We start from the raw sequence: 27983 nt of genomic DNA, 5'->3' as shown, positions 1-27983 counted from the left end.
GCATTTATTTAATATAGATATTATTTTAAATCATTTTTAAATATTATGTTTTGTAAAAAATAATAATAATAATAATAATAATTATTATTAATTATTATATTCATTATATTTTTTGATTTATTTCAATTTATTTTTAATTTTATAATTAAAAAAAAAAAATAAGTGTTTTTGCTTTATTTGTCATGTGTACAATAATGTGTCATTTGCTGCCATTTAGGCCACATCACTCTTGAAAAATTTTATCTTAATGAGTTTTATCCTGGTTAAATAAAGTTTACTATGTAACTTGCTCATTCAACCAATGGTTTGTGGCTGGAGTCACTCATATAGACATGTACTGTATGTATGTGCTGATGACCTGCCAGTTGTGATCATCAGATGTCCTTCCCTAATATAATTTGTCCAGCTATTGATACTCCTGAGCCCTTAGCACACCCCGTATCCCGCACACACACCCCTTCCCCAATCTCCACTCTAACACAATTAGCATCTCTTCAATAATGTTCAGCATTTCATTTTTCGGCTTTAATTAACAAATTTAATTTGCTCAAACCGCTGTGAAAACAAATTAAAAAGCATGCAGAATTAAGGCGCACAGCTCTCTGGATGCGGCTAAGGTGATTACAGATGCGTCAAATTACGGCTTTCTTGTAGGTTTTGTGTGGGGAGGAGGAGGCGAGCATGTCGAGCGTGTATATGTTGTGTGTCTGCATACATGTAATGTGAGATCACTAGGGCTGGTGCATAGGGAATTCAAGCAGTGTCTTTTACAGATGATCATTATATAACTGTATTCTCAGTAGTACCTCTCTTTAGACACTCTAAAAACTAATTTTCACTCTTTTCAGGCTTCTGTAGAAATCTACATTGGTGTGAAGCTGTCTCTTCCAAGGTTGCCAAACATCCATTACATTCTATGCCTCTTGCTCTCTTCCTCTCACTCTCTGGTTACACTTTCACATTCATAACATATTGTTAAAGCATTTAAATTAGGAAAATACTGTGCACAGCACTGTACTTTGTTATTGGTGTGGGTGGATATGGTGTGTTTTGTTTTTTAAAGCATCTTCCTTAAAGCTGTATTTAAATCACAGTTGCACATAATAAAAGAAGCTGTTTTTGGTTTCAAGTATCATTATAAAAAGCAGTTTCATGATCTATTGTTGTCATGCTGTAACACTTTTCATCAGATTGACGGGAGGTTTCCCTCAATGCTAGGCCTTAAATGTGTCTAGGATCTAATGAAGTGCTACTGAAAGAAGCTTCATGAAGTTTCTCAAGAGCATGAATGAGTTTTTTTTTTTTTTTTTTTTTGTACATGGCCTTGCATTATAGAACAAGGAGGTTTTTTTTCTGACCTGCCTGAGTGGTAGGCCACCTTTTAAAGATGTTAACTACGTCATGGAAATGGAAAGCTCTTTTTTTAACAAAGAGCATCATTTTACCTCTTAGTTGGTCTGTACCCTCAGAGTCCACTTGCTATCCACAGAAATGTCACAAAAAATACTTTGCTCAGATTTGTCTTTTGTTGTTGGTATATAACATGTAGATGTTCTTCAGCAAGGCAGGTATTATTGCAACTTTAAAACATAACAAAATATTTGTTTTAACTTTTTGTAAAGAAAACTTTATGAAACCCCTTTTTAATATATATTATTCATTAGCTATACAGTATATAAAATCAATATAAAATAGTGCTAAAAACAATACCTTTTTGCGGTGAGACAAATAAAAATATCAGCAGGCCATACAAATCTGAGAGGAAAATCTTTAATATTGAGCCCTGGGCTGTTAATTAACTGATCTTTCTTTCAATAATAACTATATACTGAATTGTTTTCAGTTGTGAAATGAAACTTTTTTTTTTTATTCTTGATGAAACAACAGTTTTGTTTTGATAGGACAAACCAAAGACATCTCTGTGTTGTCAGAATGAAATATCACTTCATTTTATCCTTCTATTTATGCAAACAGTACACATATAAATCATAAGATTGTGGCCGCTAAAATTTTACTCCGTTTTTATGACTTTATGATTATCTTGTTAATCTACAGTCCCTATTACTTTGTGTGCGCGCGTGTGTGTGTGTGTGTGTGTACATTATAATCCAGGTATTAAAAAGTCTGTATCAGTCTAACAGCATCTGTTGCTCTGTCACTTTGCCTTATCAGTTTTTACCGCATGACGTTTACATGGAACATATAGGCTGTCATTTTCCGTCTTATCTCTTGCAGCAGAGGACAAAAAATTCAACTTTTCAGCTTCCTTTCTTTTCCGTCTCAGTGCATGTTGAAGCCCCGTGGTTTTGCATTATCCAGAGATACAGCAGATGTCATTCATATTGGTATTAAACATGAAATAGGTCATCCTTTTCTACTTCGTTTATAAGAAAACCTTATCTAATGAATGACTGACAGGCCTTTAGGTTGTGAAAATCTTTTATGAAACCAAATCAGCTGCGTAGATGTCCAAAAATCTGTGATTTCGCCCTTACAGTGTCATTAGCTGCAGTTAGCATTCCTCTAGTGCACAGCACCATGTTTAACTTGCTTTACTCGGTGAGATGTTCTCAATGCCAGCGGGACAGATTGATAACTCAGACAAATCCTGTCACCATAAATCCAAAACATTTTCCGCCTTTAGTCACAGTTGTCAGGGATAATGATGTCCTACAATGCTTTCTCCTTTTCTGTGGCTTTAAAAAGGCATTTAGAGAGAGAAATAGTCATTCAGACGCCCATGAGATCTGGCCAGAGCGGCTCCTTTAATCTCCGCATCACACGAACACACATGGATATGTATGATTGCTATTCAAATATTACATTACTCCTTCAGCTTGATTTTATTGCTGCCATTTTTTATGAATTAGCTGAAAATGATGCATTTTAATTAGTGTACTTGTTACTTTGAGGTTCTTGGACAAGGTGTCTATGTTAAACTTATTATGATCCTGTATGACTTGATTTAATCTGTGGAACACACAAAAAAGAATAATGTTTTTTGGGCCATGCATTGAAAGTCAGTGGGGTCTGGTGTTGTTTATATCTTTGTGTGTGTGTGTGTGTGTGTGTGTGTGTGTGTTCTGCAAAAGAAATTAAGTCATATAGAAATGATGACAGAATTTATATTTTTCAGTAAACTATCAAATTTCCTCTATTAACTTGCAGTATAAAAAAAACATAGGCTCGGTTTTCTCTTTGAGGTCAAATACTGTCATGATAGTTTAAAGAGAATCTTACTGAGCAAGATAATTTGAGTTAGTTAAACAGTCAGTGTGCTTTTAAGGGGCTACTGAATAAATAAACTGAGACAGACTAAATCCAAAAGAGCTGTGGCAATGTCTCCAAGATGTTTCAAGAGATACCTGCAAAGCTACCTGAAAAACTATGCACATGTGCACCTAGGGCAAACGCTGCATTAAACGCAAAGGATAGTCTCACCAAATGTTGATTTAATTCAGTTAATAGAATTTGATTGATAAAGAAAATCTCTTTAGGACATTATTTTTGACAGCATCCTCATTTTACAGCATTTTTACACAAGTGCCTAAAACATTTAGCACCACAAAAACTTTATCATGAAGAAAGCATCTTGGAGACGTTGCCACAGTTCTTCTGGATTTAGTCTGTCTCAGTTTGTTCTGTTTCTTCATGTCATTCCAGACAGACTGGATGATGATGAAATCAGATCTCTGTGTGGAGCACTGGCTGTTGTGTCACTGGATTATTACAATTAATGGCAAAATGAAAAATTAAAAATTTAAAAATATAAACCCAAATTACACACTAAAACAAAACATAAAAATATAGAAATAACTTATAGAAATAAAACCGTTTTTTAGCTGGTGAAAATATCAGTGTTCTAATAATTTTGTCCATCACTGTACATGAGTTTCTACCTGCGTATGGTCACTTGGGAGATTCCATCTTGATTAGGAGGATGCCTATGTATGCAGTAGACAGCAAAGCAAGTTTTGGAACAGAGCCGGTGTTTTTGCTCTGTTGTCTGGGATGTACAATAGATGCACTACCAAATCCAATTTCACCAAAATGACTTTTCAGTCAGAAAAGACTGGCGATAATGTAGTAACCGATGTACTCCAACAGATTATCCTGGCTGCTCAAAACCAATTTAGTTAGATCAGTTTCTTTTGTTAATCAGAGTTATGAATCATAAAGCTTTTTGAGCAATCATTTTTTCATTCTAATTCTGTACTGTTGGCACAACAGGGTTTCCATCATCTGGTATCATAGCAACAGATGCATCAGAAAGGTGCTTTTCTCTGAAGCGCAACAAAAGAGACTTTCGAAGGCAAAAATTACAGCACGCACATTCTGTGAATGTCTCAGGAGGGTCACCGTAACTTTCAGCCTTTTTAGATCATTTTGTAAGTACAATCGACCTTCTCGTGAGCCGAGGTTATGACATGTGATGTGAAATTGTCCCTCAGCAGTCCCTGTAGCAGTGTGTTGTGTTGGGCCGGATTACACAGCAGAGCGTGTCAGCTCCTCTCAGAGCTGGCGGGAGGTCATTGATCTCACGTCTTTGTAAATATCAGTTCATGTGTGTCACCCATGCGGCTGCTCATCTAGAGGGGGTTTGCTGGGGTCTGGGGTGAGAGAGGACAGTAGGGCTGGAGTTCACATGGGCATCCTGTGTGTTTTAGATATGCTAGATATTTTCAGATATTTAACTTTGGCATACTTTTTGTTTTCTTGGCTTTTTTTTTGTATAGTCAGCAAGGCTATTTGTTTAAAACATACAGTGAAAACTGTAACATCATTAAATATTAATAAAGCTTTAAGTATTTTTTTCTATTTTAATGTATTATACAATGTAATTTAGTCCTGTGATGGCAAAGCTCAAGTTAAAGCCTCAATACTCCAGCCTGTCACATGATCCTTTAAAAATCATTCTATGTTGATTTGCTACTCAAGAAACATTTCTTATTATTATCAAAACAGTTGTGGAAACAGTGATACCTTTTTCAGGATTCTTTGATGAATATAAAGTTCAAAAGAACAACATTTATTTGAAATATATATTTTTTTGTAACATAATGTCTTTGCTATCACTTTTGATGCATTCTCGCTGTATAAAAAAAAAATATTAATTTCTTTAAAGAAAAAACATCTTACTGACCTCAAACTGTTCAACTGTAGTTTAGATACACCTACAGAAATCATTCAAATTAAACAAGACACACAGAGTCAATATTTAATGCACTGTTTTTATTTGACACAACAAAAGCAGCTATAAACAAGAATTTTGCTGCTATGTTGCCAAGGTAACTGTCTGAGTTGAAAGAAAAAAAAGTGGGAATAATATATGTCTTTGGCCAGTAGCTTCTTGTACCAAACAGCACATATTAGATGGTAATGTCCTGCACCCTTCAGAGTGCTGAAGTGCATTGCCCTCCAGAGCAGGTCACAGTAATGGTCACTTCTGAATGCAATTCACTGTTAGGACCAGATTTACAGCTGGGCAAAAAAATAAAAATAAAAAAAAGGCAAAAATAAAATTATCATGATAACATTTATTATATCAGTTTCAAACCTTTATTTCTTTCAAGTTTAAAGGCAGATTTTTGCTCCTAAGTGAAAGTTGTAGAAAGCAGACCATTAATTGTGGTTTTAAAATACTTTATGGTTAGAACATGACAAAAACTTTTCTAGTCATTTTACCCTAAAAAAATAATAATAATAATATATTAATAGAAAAAATAATGTCTTAGTTTCTGGATGTTCTAATGAGTGATATTGTTTCAAACCTCGCTGATGGCAATTTGGGGAAGGGAATAAAATGGGCCGCCTTTGAGAACAAGTCCAGCATGGTCAAGCTTGATCAACATGCAGGTATGAGTCACTCTTACTGATATTTTTTATTTTTTTATTTATTTTTTTTTGTCTCCTAGAAATGCACATTTGACAGTAGCTTGAGTTGATAGTAGTAGTAGCTTGAGTTAGGATGCAGATGTAAAGTTATTTTCATAATCAAAAACAGTAACATCTGTAAAAATGTTATCATTTTTATTTGGTGAAATTTAATCATTCTGATTGTGTTTTATTTAAATTAACAATTGGTCTTCCATAGTAGCATATATTCAGATTATGATAACCACAGTTAAAGCCACACATACAGCATCTCAATAGCATAGTAAAAAAGTAAGCTTGCACTGTGCTGCTGTTTAAACGTTGACCCAAGCGGATAAATGCTCCATGTGGCATGGTTAAAATGAATAGTGCTGTTCTTTCCATTTTTGTCACATAGACATTATATCAAACATTTATCAAACTGTTGATATCGTTTTATTGAGGAAAATTATATTGCGATAATTATCATTATCGTTTTGTCGCCCGGCCCTACTAACCGCCAGTGGAAACTACTGTCAGGATTTACTAAAGACACCCAGTGAAACGTTAACAATGAAAAGGTGTGGACAGTTATTTTTGCAAATAAAGTTGCATATGCATTTATAGCATTTTCTATTTTTCTTACAAAATGTATGGGAGGACAGTATTTAAATGAATCATGTAAGGTGATTTACTATTGTGGTAGTCCCAAAAAAAAATGCATTTTTAACATTTTGTGCCTGTGTTGTTAGTAGTACCTGTAGATGGCTTTTATCATTATGAAAATGCACTGGCTGTCTCTGTGTTCTTTTAATTTGGCCATTGTCAGTAAGTCACCAGCAAAACCTTCCACTCCTATTGGCGCTTTTATGGGATTGTGCTCTCACAATAATTTGCCCTGTTTAGTATATCTGGCCCTATGTCTCTTCAAATGCTGTAAGCTGGCCTAGATAAATGCACTCAAGCAATATACAGACACAAACTCCAGAAATCCCTGCACAGATTGATATCAGCCCCTTCCCGCAGCTATAAATCCAATTATAGCATCAGAAATGATTATACCGTTGTTTTTTTTAACCAACCACCTATTCTCTCACTCTCTCTTCATCCTCCTGTCCATCCTCTATCTCTCCTCCAGCGTCTATTCACAGTTAACTCACTTTGATGCTCCATTTATCACACAACAGAACGTCCCGCAGGGGATGAATTGTCTTCCGATGGTCCGGCCCAAGACACTCCTCTCCTTATAGAGCATGATGTTGTCTGCTCTTATTCCCGTATGATGTCATTTCTGCCTTCCATTAGTCTCATTTGTTACATGTTAGTTGCTAGGATCAATTCATATCTGCTCTTTCAGGACTTAGACGCATTTACTTCTCATCCGACATGCATGCTTCAGTCCAACTGGGTGGGAATAGGAGAGAGAGAGCGTAGGAAGAGTTTGTTCTTGTGGCCTTTAAGGGCGATTTTTCAGAGGCAGGACCTGATAGAGCACAGAAGCAGATGATGGAGAGGAGTCTTTACCGCCAGCAAGAGCTGCCTTCTAATTGGCCTTTATAAATATTTAATGGCATCAAGATGAAATTCAATCATGGCTTTTAAGTGCTGAATAGGTTGGATGCAGAGTTGACTGTGAGGTGATTAGATTTCTCTGGTCTGGGCTGCAGTCCTTCTGCAGGTGGGCAGCAAGACGTTTCAGGGCTGAGGGGAGCGGGCACTCTCCTAAGAAATGAATCTTTTATTTGTTGTGGTGTATTTTTAAACCAAGGCTGTCCTGGTCAAGCGATAGAGTAACCCCAGCAGACAGTCCTGATGCTTTTCTCCACAGCTGATCTGGCTGTCCATTTCACTCTCCAAACAGGAACAAAATAGAGCTTTCCTTTGTGATGGCAAGATAAGAATGCCTACATGATATAAAACATTTAAATTTACTGTTGTTGTTTTTTACTGTTTAAATTTATTTTATCCAACATGAATTATTGCTGATATTAGTGGTCGACTGATATTGCTTTTCCAGTAACCAGTGCTGATATCTAGATACTGGGCAGCCTTCTGCCAAAACATTGCTGACTTGTTTTGGCAAATTTAATGTTTAAATGAAAAAATATATGTATTTATATGGAAATTTGCATCATTTTTTATTTTAATTTTTATAGCAAATATGAATTTATGAAAATAAGAATTTTTGCAAGATATACAATATAAACATATGCATTATTTCATTCATCCATTATTATATTTTATTTTATACTGAATATGTCACTTTTTTATCACTGGTAACACTTTACAATAAATGTATTAATCTTAGTTAATGATTATTTGATTCCAGCATTTACTAATACACAATTAAAATCAAAGTTGTATCTACACTGAACAAAATTATAAACGCAACACTTTTGTTTTTGCCCCCATTTTTCAGGAGCTAAACTCAAAGATCTAAGACTTTTCCGATGTACACAAAAGGCCTATTTCTCTCAAATATTGTTCACAAATCTGTCTAAATCTGTGTTAGTGAGCACTTCTCCTTTGCCGAGGTAATCCATCCACCTCACAGGTGTGGCTAATCAAGATGCTGATTAGACAGCATGATTATTGCACAGGTGTGCGTACTGGTGTGACCACCAATTGCCTCACGCAGTGCAACACATCTCCTTCGCATAGAGTTGATAAGGTTGTTGATTGTGGCCTGTGGAATGTTGGTCCACTCCTCTTCAATGGCTGTGCGAAGTTGCTGGATATTGGCAGGAACTGGAACACGCTGTCGTATACGCTGATCCAGAGCATCCCAAACATGCTCAGTGGGTCCGGCTTATGGTAGAGAAATGAACATTCAATTCACGGGCAACAGCTCTGGTGGACATTCCTGCAGTCAGCATGCCAATTGCACGCTCACTCAAAACTTGCAACATCTGTGGAATTGTGCTGTGTGATAAAACTGCACATTTTAGAGTGGCCTTTTTTTGTGGCCAGCCTAAGGCACACCTGTGCAATAATCATGCTGTCTAATCAGCATCTTGATATGCCACACCTGTGAGGCGGATGGATTATCTCGGCAAAGGAGAAGTGTTCACTAACACAGATTTAGACAGATTTGTGAACAATATTTGAGAGAAATAGGCCTTTTGTGTACATAGAAAAAGTCTTACATCTTTGAGTTCTGCTCATGAAAAATGGGGGCAAAAACAAAAGTGTTGCGTTTATAATTTTGTTCAGTGTATTAATGTTATTTAATGGACTTAAGCTAACATGAACTAACAATGAACAGTTTTTTTTATTAACTAGCGTTAACAAAGATTAATGAATACTGTAACAAATATATTGCTCTTTGTTAGTTAATATTAGTTAATGCATTAAATATAGTTAACAAATTGAACCTTATTGTTCAATAAGGACACACATCACAGTATGGCAAGGGGCGTAACATTTCCATCACAAGTTGAGGTATTCGGCCAATCACAATGCACTGGATAGCTGGCCAATCAGTGCACACCTCGCTTTTTTAGACCGATGAGCTTTGTAAAAAACAATGCGTTTTAGAAAGGTGGGGCATAGAGGAGACACTATAATGAACAGTATGTGGAAAATAATGTTGTTCTTTTTTTACCTAAAACCGCATAAACACATTTCATTACACCAAATACACAAAATAATGTTTTTTTTAGCAACATCACATGACCCCTTTAATGGCGATTAATTATTTGACAGCACTAATTAATATAGTGTATATATTTAGATATTAGCACTAATATTCATATTAAGAGAAAAGCTTTTAGATCAAAATCTCACCAATCAGTCAATTAATTGGCCTGGCCTGCTGCTCTATTATAAGCTGATATTATAATTGGCTGTATATCTGTAACTGGCCTAATGAAGAGTTTTGGAATACATTGTATCTGTTGCTTTTCATTTTTGCCACACAATGAGGTATTTTACGTGACAAAGCATCCCATATTCAGAGCATGATGAAGAGCATTACAGTGAATGTGACAGTAAGTGCTCAGTGAAGAGAGACCCAGGGGAAGATGACCTCATCGTGAGCTCATCCCTCAGATCTGTGCTATAAAAGAGCGAAGCGTCTTCCCAGAGGGGAGAAAGGTGAACCGAGCACTAGATGGAAGCGAGAGAGTAGAGAAGTGAATGTATTTGTGTTTTGGTCGGAGATGACTCACCTACACAGGAGTGTTTCCCTCACTAAGATGAGGTGAGTCAGACTGTTGACTCACTCGCATCTCTCTCTTTTTCCTCTTCTTTTCCTCTTTATGGGAAGGTTGGCGTCAGACCAAGGGGTCCTTGGGGATTGATGCCAGTGACGATGTCTCCTGCTACTGGGACTATGGCAGATGGTTTAAATAGTCCAGTGTTAATCTGCCTTACCTCATCACCACTGGGCTGTGCATGTGTGTGTTTATAGAGGAAGGAACGTCCTTTGGGGTCCATAATTCATGACATATCCCCACCATCACCATTTTGTTTATGGCACAGAATGGGTTTATCCCTGAGTAAACGTATAAAGCCTGCCTCCCTTCTCCCTAAATTGCTAATATAACTTTCTCTTTACTGTGTATCCGATATTTTAAGTCAAATAATTTAGCCTGCAGTCTCCATATGTATTTTTAAATGAGTGGTTAAGATGAGGGAGCTCAGGTTAATCTCATTATATTGACCTTACATGCATGCGAAATGAGACTCAAATTGTTGGGTGTATTTTTCAATAACGGCCAGATCGTAACCCGCCCATGATAATCATCCGCAAATAAGAAGAGTAAATTCATGGGGAAATATTGCAAATGGGTTTTCAGGGAGGCTGTGCATGAATATTTAATTCCATTATAAGAAGATAGGTCCAGTAAATGAATGATTATATATATATATATATATATATATATATATATATATATATATATATATATATATATATATATATATATATATATATATATATATATATGTATATATATATATATATATATATATATATATATATATATATATATATATATATATATGTATATATATATATGTATATATATATATATATATATATATATATATATATATATATATATATATATATATATGTATATTATATATATTATATATGTATATATATATATATATATATATATATATATTTTTTTTTTTTTTTGTCTGTCTGGTGGCCAGCCCTCTTAATTGCAGTCGTGCAGTTTTGCACCTTGCAAAGATTAAGACTCTTTTGAAAAGGTACGGATGCCCCTGATAAGATTAATGACATTTTAAGGGGAAAGTTTGGGATGTCTGGCCTATTTGCAGTTTTGGACTGAATGTAGGTCAAGCAAGGGAGAAAAGTTTCAAGAAGAAGTTTAGATAACTTGTTTAAAATATTCAAAATAAAATAGTGTAAAAATGTCTGCCTGTAGGAGCACAAACTATGACATACAACAAGAAAAGTGTGCAGTGCAAAGCTACTAAAATAATGGGAAAATGTTTTATATTACTAAGATAAAAATATTATATTTATTAGTTAAAATATATATTTAATTTGTAAATCATATACTTCTTCAACTGCTTAGGACATAACAGTATATAAATATACATTTTTAGATATTAAACTTTGGAGGACAATAATATTTTTTCTCAAATGTTATATTTAAATATTAATATAAAATAACTAAAATATATTTATATATTTTAATAATGCATAAAGTTTTGTATCATGCTAAAATTACAGCATAACAATATTAATATTACTATATTAATAAATATAGTAATAAATCAAAAACTCAAAAAGAAATATGGTATATATACTTTTTATTATTTGAAGAGACAGTATGTAGTTATGTTTAGCTCTATACGAAAACAGTAGATCTCTCTACAATTGTCAGACTCTGTCTTGGGTATTCAAGCTTCAAGATTCAAGATTTTTATTCATCACATACACGATTATATAGAGAATAACCAGCAGTGAAATGTGAGTCATGTCCGGTCCATGGACAGTGCAATTATTAAAGAATACAACACAGAGGAAATATACATAAATATAGGTATGAAAAAATAAAATAAAGTAAACAATAAAAATAAGAATAAAATATAATAATGATAAAAAAATATACTGTAGAATTAAAAATAGAATAGAAAATAAAATGTGCATGAAAGTATACTGTAGTCTTAAATATTAAGATACACAGGAATGTACAAGAGGCGAATGTGCAAAAAGATTGTGACACTGTCAGTATGAGGTAGAGAATGATGAATATCTTACTGATTAAGTGATTATTAAGCGGAGACATGTAGATGTTAAGAGGCTGGTTTTGAGTTTAGGAGCCTGATGGCCTGGGGGAAGAAACTCCTCCTAAGTCTCTCAGTTTTTGCCATCTGGCTACGGAAGTGCTTACCAGATGGCAGCAAAGTGAAAAGACTGTTACTAGGGTGGTTTGAGTCCTTGATGATTTTAACAGCTCTCCTTTTGCAGCGTTTAAGGTAGATGTCCTGCAGAGAGAGGAGAGCAGACCCTGAGATGCGCTCAGCTAAGCGCACGACTCTCTGCAGTGCTTTACATTCTTGACTGGAGCTTTGTGTGTGTTTTGCTACCCATGTGCTCTGTGACCCAGTTTCTGTCTCCCATACAGTATATTCAGTTATTTTGTCCCAGGTGTTTCCTATGTTGTTTCCATTGATCCCAGGTGTGTCTTGTCATCCCATCATCCTGTTCTGTGTATTTAAAGTGTTCCCTGTTCTATGTTTTTTCGTCAGCTGTTATATGTCTTCTGAGTTCCTGAGTTTACCCTTTACGAATTAAAGTCCATGTTTAAAGGAATCTCCAGTGTCTCCTGCGTTACCCCCGGGGGAATTGTGACAACAATACGGCCTCATTTAGATAAACATATGTGCATGTGTGTGTGTGTGTGTGTGTGTGTGTGTGTGTGTGTGTGTGTGTGTGTGTGTGTGTGTGTTTTGAGAAGTCTTGATTTTGGCTTTGGTAATTGGACAGAGTGCATTGGGGTTTTTCGACATAGGGTGAAGGGCTCTCACCCCAGCATCTGTTGAGGTGAGCAGGCCTCCCATGTGTCACGGCCTGTGTCTGAGCCCCGGTCTCCCAGATCTCTGACTTTTGGCACAAGTCACAATCCCTCTTCCTGTCTCGTTCACCTGTGGCTGTGTCATTTGTGTTGATATAGAATAGAAATTGTGTTCCATTCAAAATATAAAAAGTCTTTTGACTCCAGTGAGGCCAGGGACACCCACTGTGCACTCCTATGCAGACTGGCACTGTTCTGAGGGGATTCCTTGGCACTCTTTGATAAAGATTAATACAATCCTATTTTCATGCCTAGGATTGCCTCTCCTAATGTGATTCTCTCCTTCTCTCTCTCTCTCTCTCTCTCTCTCTCTCTCTCTCTCTCTCTCTCTGTGTGTGTGTGTTTCTGTCTTTCCTTTTCCCCCTGTTCCTGGAAAACACTAAGTACCGCTTATATTTTACACGAAACTGTGTAATCTGAAGAAAATATCAGATGATTTGCACCTATGGCCTTGTGGACTTTAGAAGAAAATCTCTAAATGTCCAAATCCACAGCAACAATATGGATCGTGCCTAATTGGATCAATTGGGGTGTTTAGAAAAAGGCTTTTCGTTCTGACTGAGCTATCAGTTGGATTAAAAACAGATTATTGTATGTAAACGAAACTACGATCTAAAGAGAGTTTTGAGCTTGTCTCCACTTTTCAATAGATTTATCATAAGAAATCAGGAGTCAGCTGTCAATTCACAAGATTAGCATGAAAGAATGTGCTTGTAGATATAACTGTTGGAATGCAATCCAGAAGTACAAGGCTAAGAGTGATATTTGTGAGGTGAAGGCTCATGTCAATAGACAGACAGATACAAAGCAGCATCCACTGGCTGATTCCAGTTGCTGCTTTCGTCTGAAATGCTGTATCTGTACCAACAAGGCCAAGCAAAACTAACAAAGGTCAGATCAAAGGAATGGAGCAACTGGCCTTTTTCAGAGCCTCTAATTGGCAGAGAAGAAAGGAAGCTTTCACCTGGTTTGAACTGTCAATGGGAGTATTCACATGGACTGAATTGCATCCAGAGGTAGCACTGTATAGTTGCATTGTATAAGCACCTGGTTCAGCGCAAATCATCTCCTTTAAAAATAAAATGCCTTTTACTGCCTGCTTTCCAGGTAGCAATAGTGCAAGACCAATACCAAATAATTAAACTCCTCTTGTCTCAGGCTCTGGGGAAAAGGGGGATTGTAGTGTTGCCGCTCTCTGTCATGGATCATTTCGTAAAGACTAACATTAGCTATTCTAAAACCAACTGAGCTGCCTACTTAGAAAGCATTTTAAGGCACCATAGATATGCTTCTGATATGAAGAACCTGAACCTTGTAAGATAACTAATTTTGGCCCAATTTTAAGGCAGCAATGCATAAATCCAAGACAGCAGCTGATTCTAAGACATATTGACAATACATACTTAATTTCATTCAATACTTTATTTTTTCCCCCTATTTTTTATGTCTACCAGTAAAGAAATAGTTTATAAAACAAAGAAACAAACTGTAAATCTTGTGCACTTTGTGAGAGGAGTGGTATTTGTATGGTGGTTTCATTTCAATTAGGATGCAGTCTATGTAGGCAGTAGACAGCAATGTTTTAGAGCAGAGATATTGACTTTCTGATCCCATGACTCTGATATGTAAATGTATGCACATATATTTCAAGTTAACTAGTGTTTAAAAGGCAAAACAAACCTTTGTATTGAAATGATCTTAAATATTAAAGTATGTAATGCAGTGCATCTCTTTCAGTTTTACTTTCCCTGTTCTTAGGATCTGCTCAGACAATGAGCTGAATTGTGTTGTATTTGTCTCATTCACCAGCAGGGGGCGATTTGGAAAATTAAACAATGGACATCATTCCAAGAGTTTGTCAAAACAAAACCTTCTACAATTACTCTTTAATGTCAACTAGTGTTATATTACACTATATGGACACTTTTAAAGAGCTTTTTATTACTTTGCGAGAAAAAAAAAAGTGAGAGTAAGCACCTATGAGTCACGACTCGTATCTTCCAATTATCGCATAAACAACACATTAACACATACTTTTTTTGACAGGTGCCAGCATATTTTATGGATAAATTATACTGTTTTTAAAATTATTGTTAGCAGATAGAAAATGCACATCATATATAAGTCAAGTGGCCCCAGTAAAAGACGTTATGATAAATGCATATTGCTAACAAGCACAATGTATAACACAACAAACTCCACATACATTACAAACACAGTTACTGTTCATTAAAACTGATTCACTAACTCTCTTTTCATATTTTCAAACTTAGCTTCTCAGAGAGCCATCAAAAAAAGGAACATTTTATGAATTCAAAATCAAGTTAAAACCCTGTGGCTTCTCTGGTTAATTGCTAATCATCAGGAAATGACCAGAGACTGAAAAGCAGAGCTGAGTGTGTTTGTGTGTGTGTGTGTGTGTGTGTGTGTGTGTGTGTGTGTGTGTGTGTGTGTGTGTGTGTGTGTGTGTGTGTGTGTGTGTGTGTGTCTGTGTGTCTGTGTGTGTGTGTGTGTGTGTGTGCTTAAATGATATCAGTGTATGCTCTCTGCTCCACTATGCGTGTAGTGGCTCTCATGTAGAAGGACCTGCAGTACTGTTACCACAAGAGTGTTAAAGTACAGCTCTTGAGCTGCCTGGCCTCACAGTATGTGTGTCCGCCTCACACTGCAGCGCGCCATTGAGGACGCCATCAGTCTTTGATTGGGCACTTATCGATCTGAGAGTGTGACCTGTGTGGATTGCTGTAGCCTCTGTCACGCCCTCTCTCCAGGAAACAACCCGCATCTACTGCAGCACATGAATACATAACTCACAAAACGCAATGGATTACGTACACAAACACACACCAGTACTGGAGAAGTATCTTATCAGGCCAAAAAAGACCAAGACAGAGAGAGAATGTGTACAGACAAAAGAATGAAAGCTATATTATATGTGTGTGTGTGTGTGTGTGTGTGTGTGTGTATGACCCTGGCTGTGAAATCCCAGCTGAAGTCATTTTTTGGTGATTTACTATTTTCTACATAAAATCATCCTTCATAAGGTAAAGAACATTCTGTGAAAATGTAACCTTGATATCTTTAATACTGCCTAGGTAAGACCATGTCAAATTTTAAATCATAGTTAAATTAATGTTTGAAATCAAACTTTGATGCTTGTTATCTCATAATTCGATTTTGAGTTTTTAACCTGGATTTCACACAGAGGGTCACAAATACACACACGCATATATATATATATGTGTGTGTGTGTGTGTGTGTGTGTGTGTGTGTGTGTGTGTGTGTGTGTGTGTGTGTGTGTGTGGGCGCATGTGCTATAATATAACATATAAAATATAAAATTCCATGGTAAACAAAAAATCTGATTCGTGGATCACTCATAAGAATTCTGGGTAATATACTTTTTACCTGAGAATTCAGCTATTAAACACATTTTAATTTTTACCTTGGAGCTCAATGTAGGACTCGAAAGATTAATATAATATTGCTAAAAATCTATCCTTTTCTATGTACTTTATCTACAACAAACATGTAAATACATTGTTTGAGACAATTTTTTATTTTTATTTATTTATATATATATATATATATATATATATATATTATTTTTTTTTTTTTTTTTTTTTTTTTTCTTTTTTTGCTGTGAATAGGCCTAAAGAGAAGTGTAAGTTTAGAGCAATTCTGTTTCCTAGAGTTATATATGTGCTCTGTATATGTACATACTGTATATTTACATAAAATTTATGTAAAATGCATGACACACTTTTATCTCTCCAGAGAGAGATGTAGAGAGCAAAATGTGCTTAACAGGCAGACAGCACAAACTTTGATTTCTGAGTAAAAAAGAAAAAATGTCTCAGACTGGATCTGTTTCATCTTTCTAACAGAAGACCTGTAATGTCTCTTTATTTCTTTTTCAGCAACAACGAAGGCTGGATCTTCTGACCATCACCAACCCCGGTGAGTATGCACATTTTGGTTTGTGTGCATACGTGTTTGTTATTCACTGCACAGCACATCACGCAACAACACTGAATACTTACATGGGGCTTTACGGACAGAATTGTTTGTTCACAAGGGTTGGTTGTGAGGGCTCTGTGCCTTCTCTTACTTCTCACAACAAGCATCAGCTGTACCCCAAGAGCAAAAACCTGCAAAAAGAGGCCTTTTCCCACGACTTGTCAGCATTTCCGTGATCCTGTCGTAGCACCCCGGGCGTGTCTGTCCCAGAGCAGCGGGTACAGCCTGCGCTTCTGCGTCTCTATGGGAAGCTGAAAGTTTTGTCAATGCATCTGGGTGAAAGCTGAAACTGCATTCAGAGCTCTGGGAGAGACAGATGGGGTAGCCAGGAAGGATGCAGCCCCCATATGTCTAAAATATCTGGCTGCTCTAATACACTTTGATTAAAATAATGTTTATGTAAGGCACGTGGAGTAGGCTAATTTTCCCAGCTTTGCTCAGCATCTGTTACCCAAAGCCACACAAGACTGTACCGCTGACCTTCACAACTTCACAAAAGACATGCACAGTGCAACATGGTTTTTAGCTTACCCGTTTCAGCTTATATAATGAAAGTGACTTTTTTTTCCCCTCACTCTATAGCCCTTGCCATTTTGGGAGGGTAATTTTGCTGATTTCAGCGTGCAGTAAAATCTAATTTTTCTCCATAAAAACTCCACAATTGTGCACAAGCAGTCTGCAGAGGGCCTCTGGAGAGCCGTTGCGCTTTTTGCTGATCTAGAACTCCCCGAATGCACATATTAAAACTAACCATTGAAAGAACAACTACTTAAACCGGTATTAGATCACTGGGCTACAGATGGGCCTAATGACTTATTGATGAGGTGAATGGGGGATTTTAGTTGCTGTAAATGAAGAATCGCTGCTGTAAATGAGCTCGTCTGTCCCTGTCTTCCTCTATAATAATTAGGATTCTGTGTGAAAGTGTATATGCGACTACACTGACCTCTGACCTGTGTTTGTCCATGCAGTGTGTGATGGAAACTTGTTTTCCTACTATATGGAAAGCAGCTTGCATTCTTAGATGACTGAGGCAGATACAGCAACAGGACGCGCTGACCTATCCACATATTACATACAGTAGGTGTGAGTATATGTGAGAGAGGGATGATAAAAATTAACATACATGTATCCATAGTCCTTAATGAGATCAAGCCGTGTCCTTCCCGGTGCCCTTGGAGGTCTTTTTGGAGTACACCAAGTGTTGGAACCTGCCGCTCTGGTTGAGGCCCTGTAGGTCAGTGCCGAGGGGGTCTCGGTGCCCTGGCCCCCTCATTAGCTCTTCTGTGTGAAGAGTGCTTCCCACTCAACCCCTGCCAGACCCTCTTTAATTGGACACTTGAGCAGCACGATGTGAATCTGGCTCCATTGAAGCCTGACATTTCAAACAGCTGACCTTTCTAAGGCCAGAACAGCTAAAGAATGATTAGCCTCGCCCACCGTTCCCATCGCAATGCAGAACGCAAACTAAACACAAAGGAAGTCTAGAATGAAAGGACTACATTTGAAGGAAATACTTGTGCTGGCTAGGCATTAAAAGAATTGTTCAAGTTTTACTTTAATAAAAGAGCTAGATTTGAAGAAAGTCCTAGTGCTGGGTTTTACTATGTGGTTTTGTTCAAATGAAATGATTTTCATAACCATTATGACACTCAATATGTGTCTTGTGTTCTGTCAGCTGTGCACTAAAATAACTTTTTTTTCCAGTGGAAAGGAAGCTAAATGGTTAAATTTATGCAAGAAAAAAGAGACCAATAACAATTCAGTATGCAGATAAATGCAAGAAAGTAGACAAATCACAATTCATAATTAATAAGTAATTATGACATCATCACTGCAGGTTTGATTTTAAATGGCAAACCCTGAAACAATATCACAAGGAAATTGTAAAACTTAAATGTATTAAAGTATTAAACAGTATAGTTTTAATACATTTTAAATATGTTTAATTTGTATTTTAAATATAAATATTTTAAATAAAAAACAATAATAATATATAAATAATATATATATATGAATAAAATGCAAAATAATAAAATAATTGTGAAAATATAAATTATATCAATTTTTTTTTTTTTTTATTTATATATAAAAATATTAACACACTTTATTTTAAGATCCAATTCTCACTATTAAAAAAACATTAACTACAACTTATGCCTCAATAAACTCCTAATTTGCTGCTTATTAATAGTTAGTAAGGTAGTAGTAAAGTTTAGGTATTAGGTAGGATTAGAGATGTAGAATATGGTCAGAATATGTACTATATGAGTACTAATAAACAGCCAGTATGTTAATAAGTAAGCATGCTTAAAAAAAGCAACTAGTTAATGGTGAGAATTGGTAATTGGTCCCCATATATATATATATATATATATATATATATATATATATATATATATATATATATATATATATATATATATATACTATATATATATATATATATATATATATATATATATATATATATATACTGTATATATATATATGGGGACCAATTACCAATTGGTAATTACCAATTACCAATTTATATATCTTTTCACGGCTTGCCATTTGTACGTATTTGTGTTTGTGTGCGCGAGAAAAGGGAATATATATATATATATATATATATATATATATACCCAATTTTACAGTATATAAATATAAATTATTGAAGAGAAAAATAAAAAGGAAGAGCAAGAAAAATAAGCATTGTAAACATAAAAATCTCTCTGTCAGTTGAAGAGGTTTGGGCACTGTGATAGACTTGGGGTTGTGGGGGTCTTAAAGGGGGGTTGCAGTGTGTTTGGAGCTTTGAGGGTGTCTGTGGCCAGAAAATTGAGTTCAGCCTTCTTTACGGAAAGGCTATTGTCGATCTATTGATTTGAATGCCCTTTTCATATCTGCAGTCTCCGTTGCGTTATTGTTCAGCTGGACAATTAACTTTGCTTGGCTGGTGTTTAGTCTCTGTGTCAGTGCCCCCCCCATGGCCACCATCTCAGCTGTGTTACAAAAAAAAGGTCAATTACATTCATGAGACTTGCAGAGATGTGCAAGCTCACTGCTCTGAGAACAGATATTAGACAACCTTCAGATCTTCTCAAATGCTGCTAGCTCTTGTTCTGTGCTAGACACACAAGCTCACACATGTGCTCTCATGTCTTCATCTGTGGATATTTGCAAATCATCTCTGTAATGAGAGCCTGTAAAGTTTCTCAGTCTGAGAAAAACAGCGATCAATACTGTTGTTCTGTTCAGCTGCTCCCTCCTTTATTGACATGTTTACACTGACAGCTCAAAGTATGAAAATAAACTGATTATGATATAAACTTTTACTAATTAAAATCTCTCTCTCTCTCTCTCTCTCTCTATCTCTCTCTCTCTCTCTCTCTCTCTCTCTCTCTCTATATATCTATCTATCTATCTATCTATCTATATATATATATATATATATATATATATATATATATATAGTCAAATATAAGATAATTTAAGATAATTAGATATAAGATACATATAGTGTGTGTGTAGGAGCAGAGTAAGGCTGCATTTATTTGATCAAAAAAAAAAAAAAAAAAAAAAAAAAAAAAAAAAAAAATAAATCTTAACAATAAACAAAAACCTTTCTAAAGTTTGGACTCAGCAAAAAGAATTTTATCATATACCTTTTTTTTTAAAGAAATGAATACTAAAGAAATAATTCCACAAGGATGCGTTAAATTGATAAAAAAAAAGTGATAGTAAAGTCTTCTATTTTGAAAAAATAAAATGGTGTTCTTGTTAACTTTTTATTCATCAAAGAATCCAGGAAAAAAAATAACTAGAATATTTTCTAAAGGATCAAAAAAAAAAAAAATCAGAATATTAGAATAATTTCTAAAGGATCATGTGACACTGAAGACTGAAGTAATAGCAGATGACAATTCAGCTTTGCATCACAGAAATAAACTATATTTCAGTGTATATTAATATAGAAAATCATTATTTTAAATTGTAATAATATTTCACAGTATTACAATTTTGTTCTGTATTTCTAAACAAATACAGCCTTGATGAGCATAAGAGACTTCTTTGAAAAACATTTAAAATCTTACTGATCCCAAACTATTGAATGTCAGTGTTTGAATTTGTAACTTTTTTCAGCAATAAATCAGTCAAAGCCTTTTGCATTACAGTAATTTTTTTTTCCACTGTAAGACGCAGCCACTCTGGTTTATTGCTGTAGTGTATTTTGCATAAGAGCATTTGGCCTAATGCGTAAGAATATCACATATTCAGTGAATCCCTTCTTTTGCTGTGACTGGCCTCAATGGCCCTCTGATATAAATGTTTAAAACACATTCCCAGCCAGTTCCACCGCCCTGCCTGAGCAAATGTGTCCCTGAGTGTTTTCTTGGCCATTTCTGTGATGCTGTCTGTATGGCATCCAGCAGTAAAACAGGTCTGAGCCTGATGGTCTCTGGACTGGGGCCGTGTGGCCAGACACCCTGATGTATGTGCTTTTGTGTCTGGCCACAGCATCTCCGGGCCAAAGCAGCAACTTGGACAGCTGCACCTCTCAGCGGCCAATACCTGCACCATTGAGATCTGCCTTTAATGGAGCAGAGGGACCAGGCTTGGCACAGAGAGACAGAGAGGAGAAGATGTAGTGCAAAGTCCAGCAAGCGAGATAGGAAATGATCATAACCCATTTAAACTTCTCTGTGAACATTTTGTCTTTACACCCAGATCAGTGACTGAGTGATGGAAGGTGGTTAAAAGTGAATGCAATGAAAAATAAATAAATAATGAACAGCGGTTGGTAGAGTCCACACAGAGATAGAGAAACCAAAACGTCTGTTCGGCTGCCTCATGCTGTCTATTTTCCAGTTGATTTTTTCCAAATGCACACAAAGGAGCATAGCGAAAGGGCTGTGAGCCTGTTAATGAAGAAAGAATAAGAGCGTTAATGTAGTCTGGAGGAGAGAGAGAGAGAGAGGGAGAGAGAGAGGGTGTGCCGCTAGTCTGGCTTGGAAAATATTTGTAAAATATGCATCATTAAACCATTATTTAAAAACATGTCTGGAGCCCAGCCTTGAAGCTTTTCAACAACTAATGCCTCTAGTTAATATCCCCAGCCATGCAAATATCACAATTTCACGCCTTCTTCACATAATCAGCCATGGGTTTTTCTGTTCGCCGTGTGAAAAACAAAACAACACGCTAAAGATACTAAATGAAAATGCAGTGTGCTGTTTGCTATTTCTCTTTTCACGGCTTGCCATTTGTACGTATTTGTGTTTGTGTGCGCGAGAAAAAGGAAGATATGTGGGAAAATGTAAATAGTGCTTTAGCAGCCTTTCTGCGGAGACAGACTAGACAGCGTTTCGTTGTCACCAGGGCCACTGCCGTTGCCAAGTGCAGCAAATCCATAAGGGGGGAAAAAGAGTGAGATTTCAGGTCGGAGGAACTTTTGTTATTTCCTGTGGTGACGGCTGGCGCATTTCAAGAGCAGGGAATCACTCATCAATGACAAAAGGTGTACTGAGATCTGTTTTTATTAGTTGCCACTGAAAGCTGCTTCATAAACTAATACTAAGAAGTGAAGATACTTAGGGCCATTTTTACTAAACAGGGCAAATTAGCATTAGAGCGCAATTCCATAAAAGTGCCAATGGGAGGGGACAATTCTGCATGCGATTTACTGACAATGCGCACCTTAAAGAACACAGACACAGCCAGATCATTTCCATAATGACCAGCGCAATCTTCCAAGAGCAGCGCAAATTACCGCCTGCTTTAAGACATGCTTATTTTGGGTGTTAAATAATGCCGTTAATACCATTTGATGAGCACAAACGTTAGTAAATCGCATTAGTAAATTTTGTGTCTAATAGGGGAAACTCCTACAAAAGCATATTCAATAAGGTCAAGCTATATAATTGCATATACATTTCGATGTTAAACCATCAGGGGCACTGTTTGTGCACTTATGTTTCGAAACAATGTCAGTCATTGTTGCAAAGACCTGGACATTTGAGAGCTCAGCCAATCATTATATAGAGAAGGCGGGGTTCCACTTGAGACATAAATATATGATGGGACTTAAGAATTATCAGTTATTGTTTCCAATGCAAACAGTATGATGGCCTTATAGATTTGCAGTGAAGTACTTCATTTGACTGAAACCAAGAAAAACCCGTTTGGAGCCTTATGTTCAATGAAAATTTATGCTTCATTTATTTAAAATAAAGTGTTCAGGTATGTACCACTTACATGTATAGACATATTCATATGGAAAACTAATATTTTGTTATCTGAAGAAATGGTGTGTTGTTTTTTGACTATAAAGGCAACACAATATTACAGTGAAACATAAACCTACAACTAACTATATACTTAAACCCTTTTAATGTTTCTTGGTTTCCAAAAATATTAATCAGCATAATGGATTACAACACTGATAATAATAAGAAATGTTTCTTGAGCATCAAATCAGAATATTAGAATGATTTCTGGGGCATCATTTGACACTGAAGACTGGAGTAATGGCTGCTGAAAATTCTTGAAAACATTCAAAACATTTCAAAATCTTACCAAACCCCAAAGTATGATTGGAGTTTTACATATTTTTGTGTCAAATACTGTTTCTTTCAGAAATACCTCAAATTAAAGGAGTGAAATGTGTCACAAAAAAATAGTTCACGTTGACTTCTTAAACAATGGCCACTGGTTAGCTGCTAGAGAGTGAATAATAGAGGTGAGTTGAGATAAGGAACCTATACGGTCAGAAGGGGACAAAGAAACAGTGATTGAGAGAAAGAAACAGGGATAATCCTGTGAGACTTCATCACCACTCGCGCTGAACAACCCCCGCTCCTTCTCTGCTGATTTCTTCTATTCGTTCTCAGCTGCTAGCTTGAGAGGAGACTTGATGTGGTTACCTGGTTACCGCCAGGCCTCGTTTGCAGGGTCACTTCATTAATTCTTTTCCTGGTGAAATGGTGGCATGCGTTGGTGTGTGTTTATGTTTGTGTCGGCTCAACAAAGAGCGGTTCGCTCTCACGCTCCACCTGCCGCTGCCCTGTTATAGGATTCACCCACGCACACTCAAACGTTAGCGCACAGTGATGGCCAACTGCAGGCCTTGATTTTACCGCTGTCATATTAGCACACCCAGTAAATCTAGACGAGAAATTAGCTACTCTTGGTAAACATTATGTCACTTCCCATTAGGGCTGGAGAGCTGAGACTGCTTAAGAGAGGATGAGAACCAGGATGACAAAAATCGCTCCTGAAATGTGATGTCATGCTGTGAGTGTGTGGGGCCTTCTTGTTATCAGATGTCTTATCAAATAGCAAATGAGCAAAATCTGTGTCAGCTTCTATGACATTGAGTTACTGATTTTCTATCTATACACATCTACATAAACACATACATGTGTTTGTATCGTATATCTTATAATTGAATATGTTTGTATCTTAAGAATATCTATCCATCCATTCATCCATCTTTGAAAACAAGGCTTTGTAAAGCCAACATTCAAAGTTTGTCTTGACCACTTTTTTTTGCTTAAAAATAGCAGTTCATTGTGAATAGTGTACATTTCTTTTAATTTCCATTTATTTTAATTTTGCTTTCTTATACACAAATTCTGATTGCAATTCTGTATCCTATTGAGTTCATTTTAAACTCAGAAAAGGAAAAACTTATTAACTGTACAATGCAGGTGTTCCCAGCAAGCACTGGGGTGTGAATAATTATTAATGTTGCATTTATCCACAGTTTTCTAGGGTTATTTGCACTGTTGCTTATGTTGATGCTGTTGTCAAGCAACATGTTTTGTGACATCTTGAGTTCATTTTCTACTCAGAATGATTTGTGTTATTGTAGCACAAAGATAATTAGTGCTATTGTGTTTTGTGTACGTGTTTAGGTCTGTGTGGGTAGCTGGGTGCACTGATTTGTAAATATAGTTTATGAGGTTGCATTGTTTCATGGATTAAACATTGTACAATCAGCTCTTCACATTATTGGCCTGTTTAAAGTGTGCTTGAAAGTTAAATTTGTCTTACTGTTTTATGTTATTTAGTGCTATTTACATTAGATTTGGAAGTTAAAGTTTTTCTTAAGATTAATTAAGATTTCAAATTAGATGTAGGCTACTTAATTCAATAATATGTTGCAGAGTCAATTAGTTTTTACGAAATTATACACCACTTTCAGGGGGGAAAAATTTCATGAAACTGTAGACTTCCTTCACAGAGACCGTAGATGTAGCTGTACATTTCTTCATTTAACATTTTACTATAAAAAACTTTTTAAACTTTCATTTTCACCACTTTTATGTATTTTGCTCTATATAAATATTGAATGCTACCACTTTCAGATCTCAGATTCCAATTTGACAATCTATATCTTTTTGACAAAAGCATAATGATTATATATGGTCATCTTTGCCGGTGAACCCTTTATGACTTCTTTCTGGCGTGGCTTCATCGTGCAGATGGATCCAGTAATCAGCTCCAAGCAATCAAATATTCACAGTTTATCGTCTGAGTACAATGAGGACAAATGAAGTGTCGGCGCAGCGTGAGTCTGACATTATCCAGGACGAAGGGGAAAAGCGCAGTCTAGTCTTTCATATTAATGCAGCCTAGAGATCATATTTGGAGGTTTGGGAGGCGATGCAGATTCTTGACCTGGCCGGATCGATAGCGTACGCCCCAGAGAAATCCAGATGAAGCACACTGAACAGGGCCGAAGTATAAGATACATCTCTGAAGCTCTCGTTTGTTCTTTAAAAGGAAGATCAATGTCCCCCTGCCGCCCCTCGGAGAATGCGCAGCGGGACACCGTGCTGGCAATGATACCCCTGTAAATATTTGATGAAGGGATTGAGGAGCGGTTATACAATATAGTTTGCGTCTGCTCGACCTGTCAGTTTTGAAGTCTGTCTCAGGGCAGTGCCGTGCAGAGCTCCGTTTCAGGGCTACTGTTCATTTCACGCGCTATCACTTTTTTTATTGCCCGACTGATGGCTTCACGGCTAATCAATTATTCATGAGGCACTAATTAAAGGACAAAATAAAGTAACCCAAGTAAGGGCAGTTCAATTAAAGAAGAAGTGATCATTGCCTTGTAAGTCGCCGGTCAATAGAAGACGCCACCGCCGCCAACTTTTTCCAAACCCAAACGCGGCATCTTTTTCCCCGAACATGCGGGAGCCGTTATTTTAAACCATATTTCTAATGTTCTCTAAACGATCCCTGCTGTCCCCCTCTGTGCTTCACAGATTCTGGCAAAAACGGCAGGTTTGGAGCTTGCCGTCTGGTTCTATACTTAGCCAGCCAGCGCCAATGCTCGCTTTCACACGCGCACCTGGACAAGCGTCTGTCCATCTCCCCGATTGGCACAGGTGCGCTGTTTTGATTGGCTGCGTGCTAATGGCTAATGTGTTCCCAGCTAATGCTGCTGTCACAGCTCCTCATGTCCATCCCTCTCCACCTTCATCACCATCCTCATCCTCTCCCGGGCACCGACCCAAAACATGCCTGCCGCCATCATCTCACCCGACACCCACCCTCTTTCCTATTCTAGTCACAGAGCTCCTACCTCCCTCTCCGACACTCGGCTTCATCATCCACATCATTATGGAGATTATCCCATGTCTTTTATTTAATGGTGGCTAATGTATCACCAATAAAGATGAATGAGGGGAGCTGTGAAGCTCTAATTGGAGGGACATGATGTCTGACTCTGAGCCGCTGATAATGTCGACACTGCCAAACAGTTTATGAGGCGCCATCACCAGTCTAAGTGTGTGTTTAGAGGTGGAGGGGGAGCAGACACTTAGTTCAAGTGCTCATTGTTTGATAACTGCGCGTGAGAGAGTGTTATTTGATCTGTTTTCATGAGTTTTGCGTGCGAGGTTTTGCTTGTGTGCTAAAATTCAAAATGACATGATTTTCTCCCATCAGCTCTTGGCCTGGTCTGTGTATTGAAAGTCTTGATGACATATTTAGCTTTCGTTGTTATTTTTTATGTATAAGAACAATATGAAATGCACAGGAACAGGAAATGATGAGGAGAACACTGTGAGCCACTACAAATAATCATTATCAGTCACTTTGACAAATTTTCTGTCATGCTCTAGTTTTATCCATCATAAAAACATTGTAATGTGATTTATTTTTAATCGAACTCGTGACCTTTAGTATCATGTTCTGCTATTATAGACTTTTTCCTTTGGGAAAGTGTAAAAGTGACAATGCAGTTATGACAAAGCTGATTTAACACAATATTCAGTGAATTATTCCATTGGACTATACTGTAGTTACATGGATCTCTTTGTAGTTTTTCTTCTCTGAATTCTCACATCTGGTCTGTTTTCAAGGAGTGCTCTAAAATTTTCCCACTGTTCCATTCACTGTGTTTCAACTTATAAAGCTACGGTCACATGGACTAGCTCACATGCAAAGCTACTTTGTATCTTTTTTAAATGCAAGTTACTATTTCAAATCAACCTCATAACATAAGTGTTCATGTTGAACCAATAGTTTACCCAAAAAAAAAAAAAAAAATTCTGTCATCATTTCCTTACTCTCATGTCCTTCCAAAGCCATCTTCTGCAAAATACAAAAGACGATATTCTGACAAAAAAAATGTCTTGATTTATACAATGAAAATCAACATTGTATGAACAAACTGTTGAAACATTCTTCAGAATTCTTTTGTATTTCACAGAAAAAAGAAAGTCATCCAAGTTTGGAAGAGATGGAAATGAGTGACAGACTTCATTTTTGGGCGAACTATAGCTTCAAATAAAATTCCAGACCTGTTTGCTGGAAAGTTGCTCACAACAGCTTGGAATTCAGTTGGAAATTCAACATTTGATACATTCTGTCCTGAACTGGAGCCACTTGAACGCATCAGCCAGGGATCTGGGAAGTCTTATTGGAGCGGTCTCTGCGTACAGGACAAGCCAGCCATTGAGGGGCAGATTAGATTAAGAATAATCCTTTCGCTGCACGCTGAGCCCGTCTCTGCAAAGTGCATCAGTTACACCTCTCTGTCCAGCAGCACGT

General features: G+C 36.6%; 1 protein-coding gene across 2 annotated transcripts in view; it reads left to right on the top strand.

Moving 5' to 3' along the window:
• agbl4 (AGBL carboxypeptidase 4) overlaps positions 1-27983 on the top strand; it is a 327238-nt gene that overhangs the window by 209737 nt on the left and 89518 nt on the right. For both annotated transcript variants that reach the window (XM_042729535.1, XM_042729534.1), the window contains one exon: positions 16832-16871. In XM_042729535.1, the coding sequence (XP_042585469.1) occupies positions 16832-16871 (40 nt within the window). The remainder of the gene's footprint in view (positions 1-16831; positions 16872-27983) is intronic.

Source organism: Cyprinus carpio, chromosome B8 (assembly GCF_018340385.1).
Source record: "Cyprinus carpio isolate SPL01 chromosome B8, ASM1834038v1, whole genome shotgun sequence".
NCBI classification, from domain to species: Eukaryota; Metazoa; Chordata; class Actinopteri; order Cypriniformes; family Cyprinidae; genus Cyprinus; species Cyprinus carpio.
The sequence above is the reverse complement of the archived record's forward strand: the minus strand, read 5'-3'. Positions and strand labels throughout refer to the sequence as shown.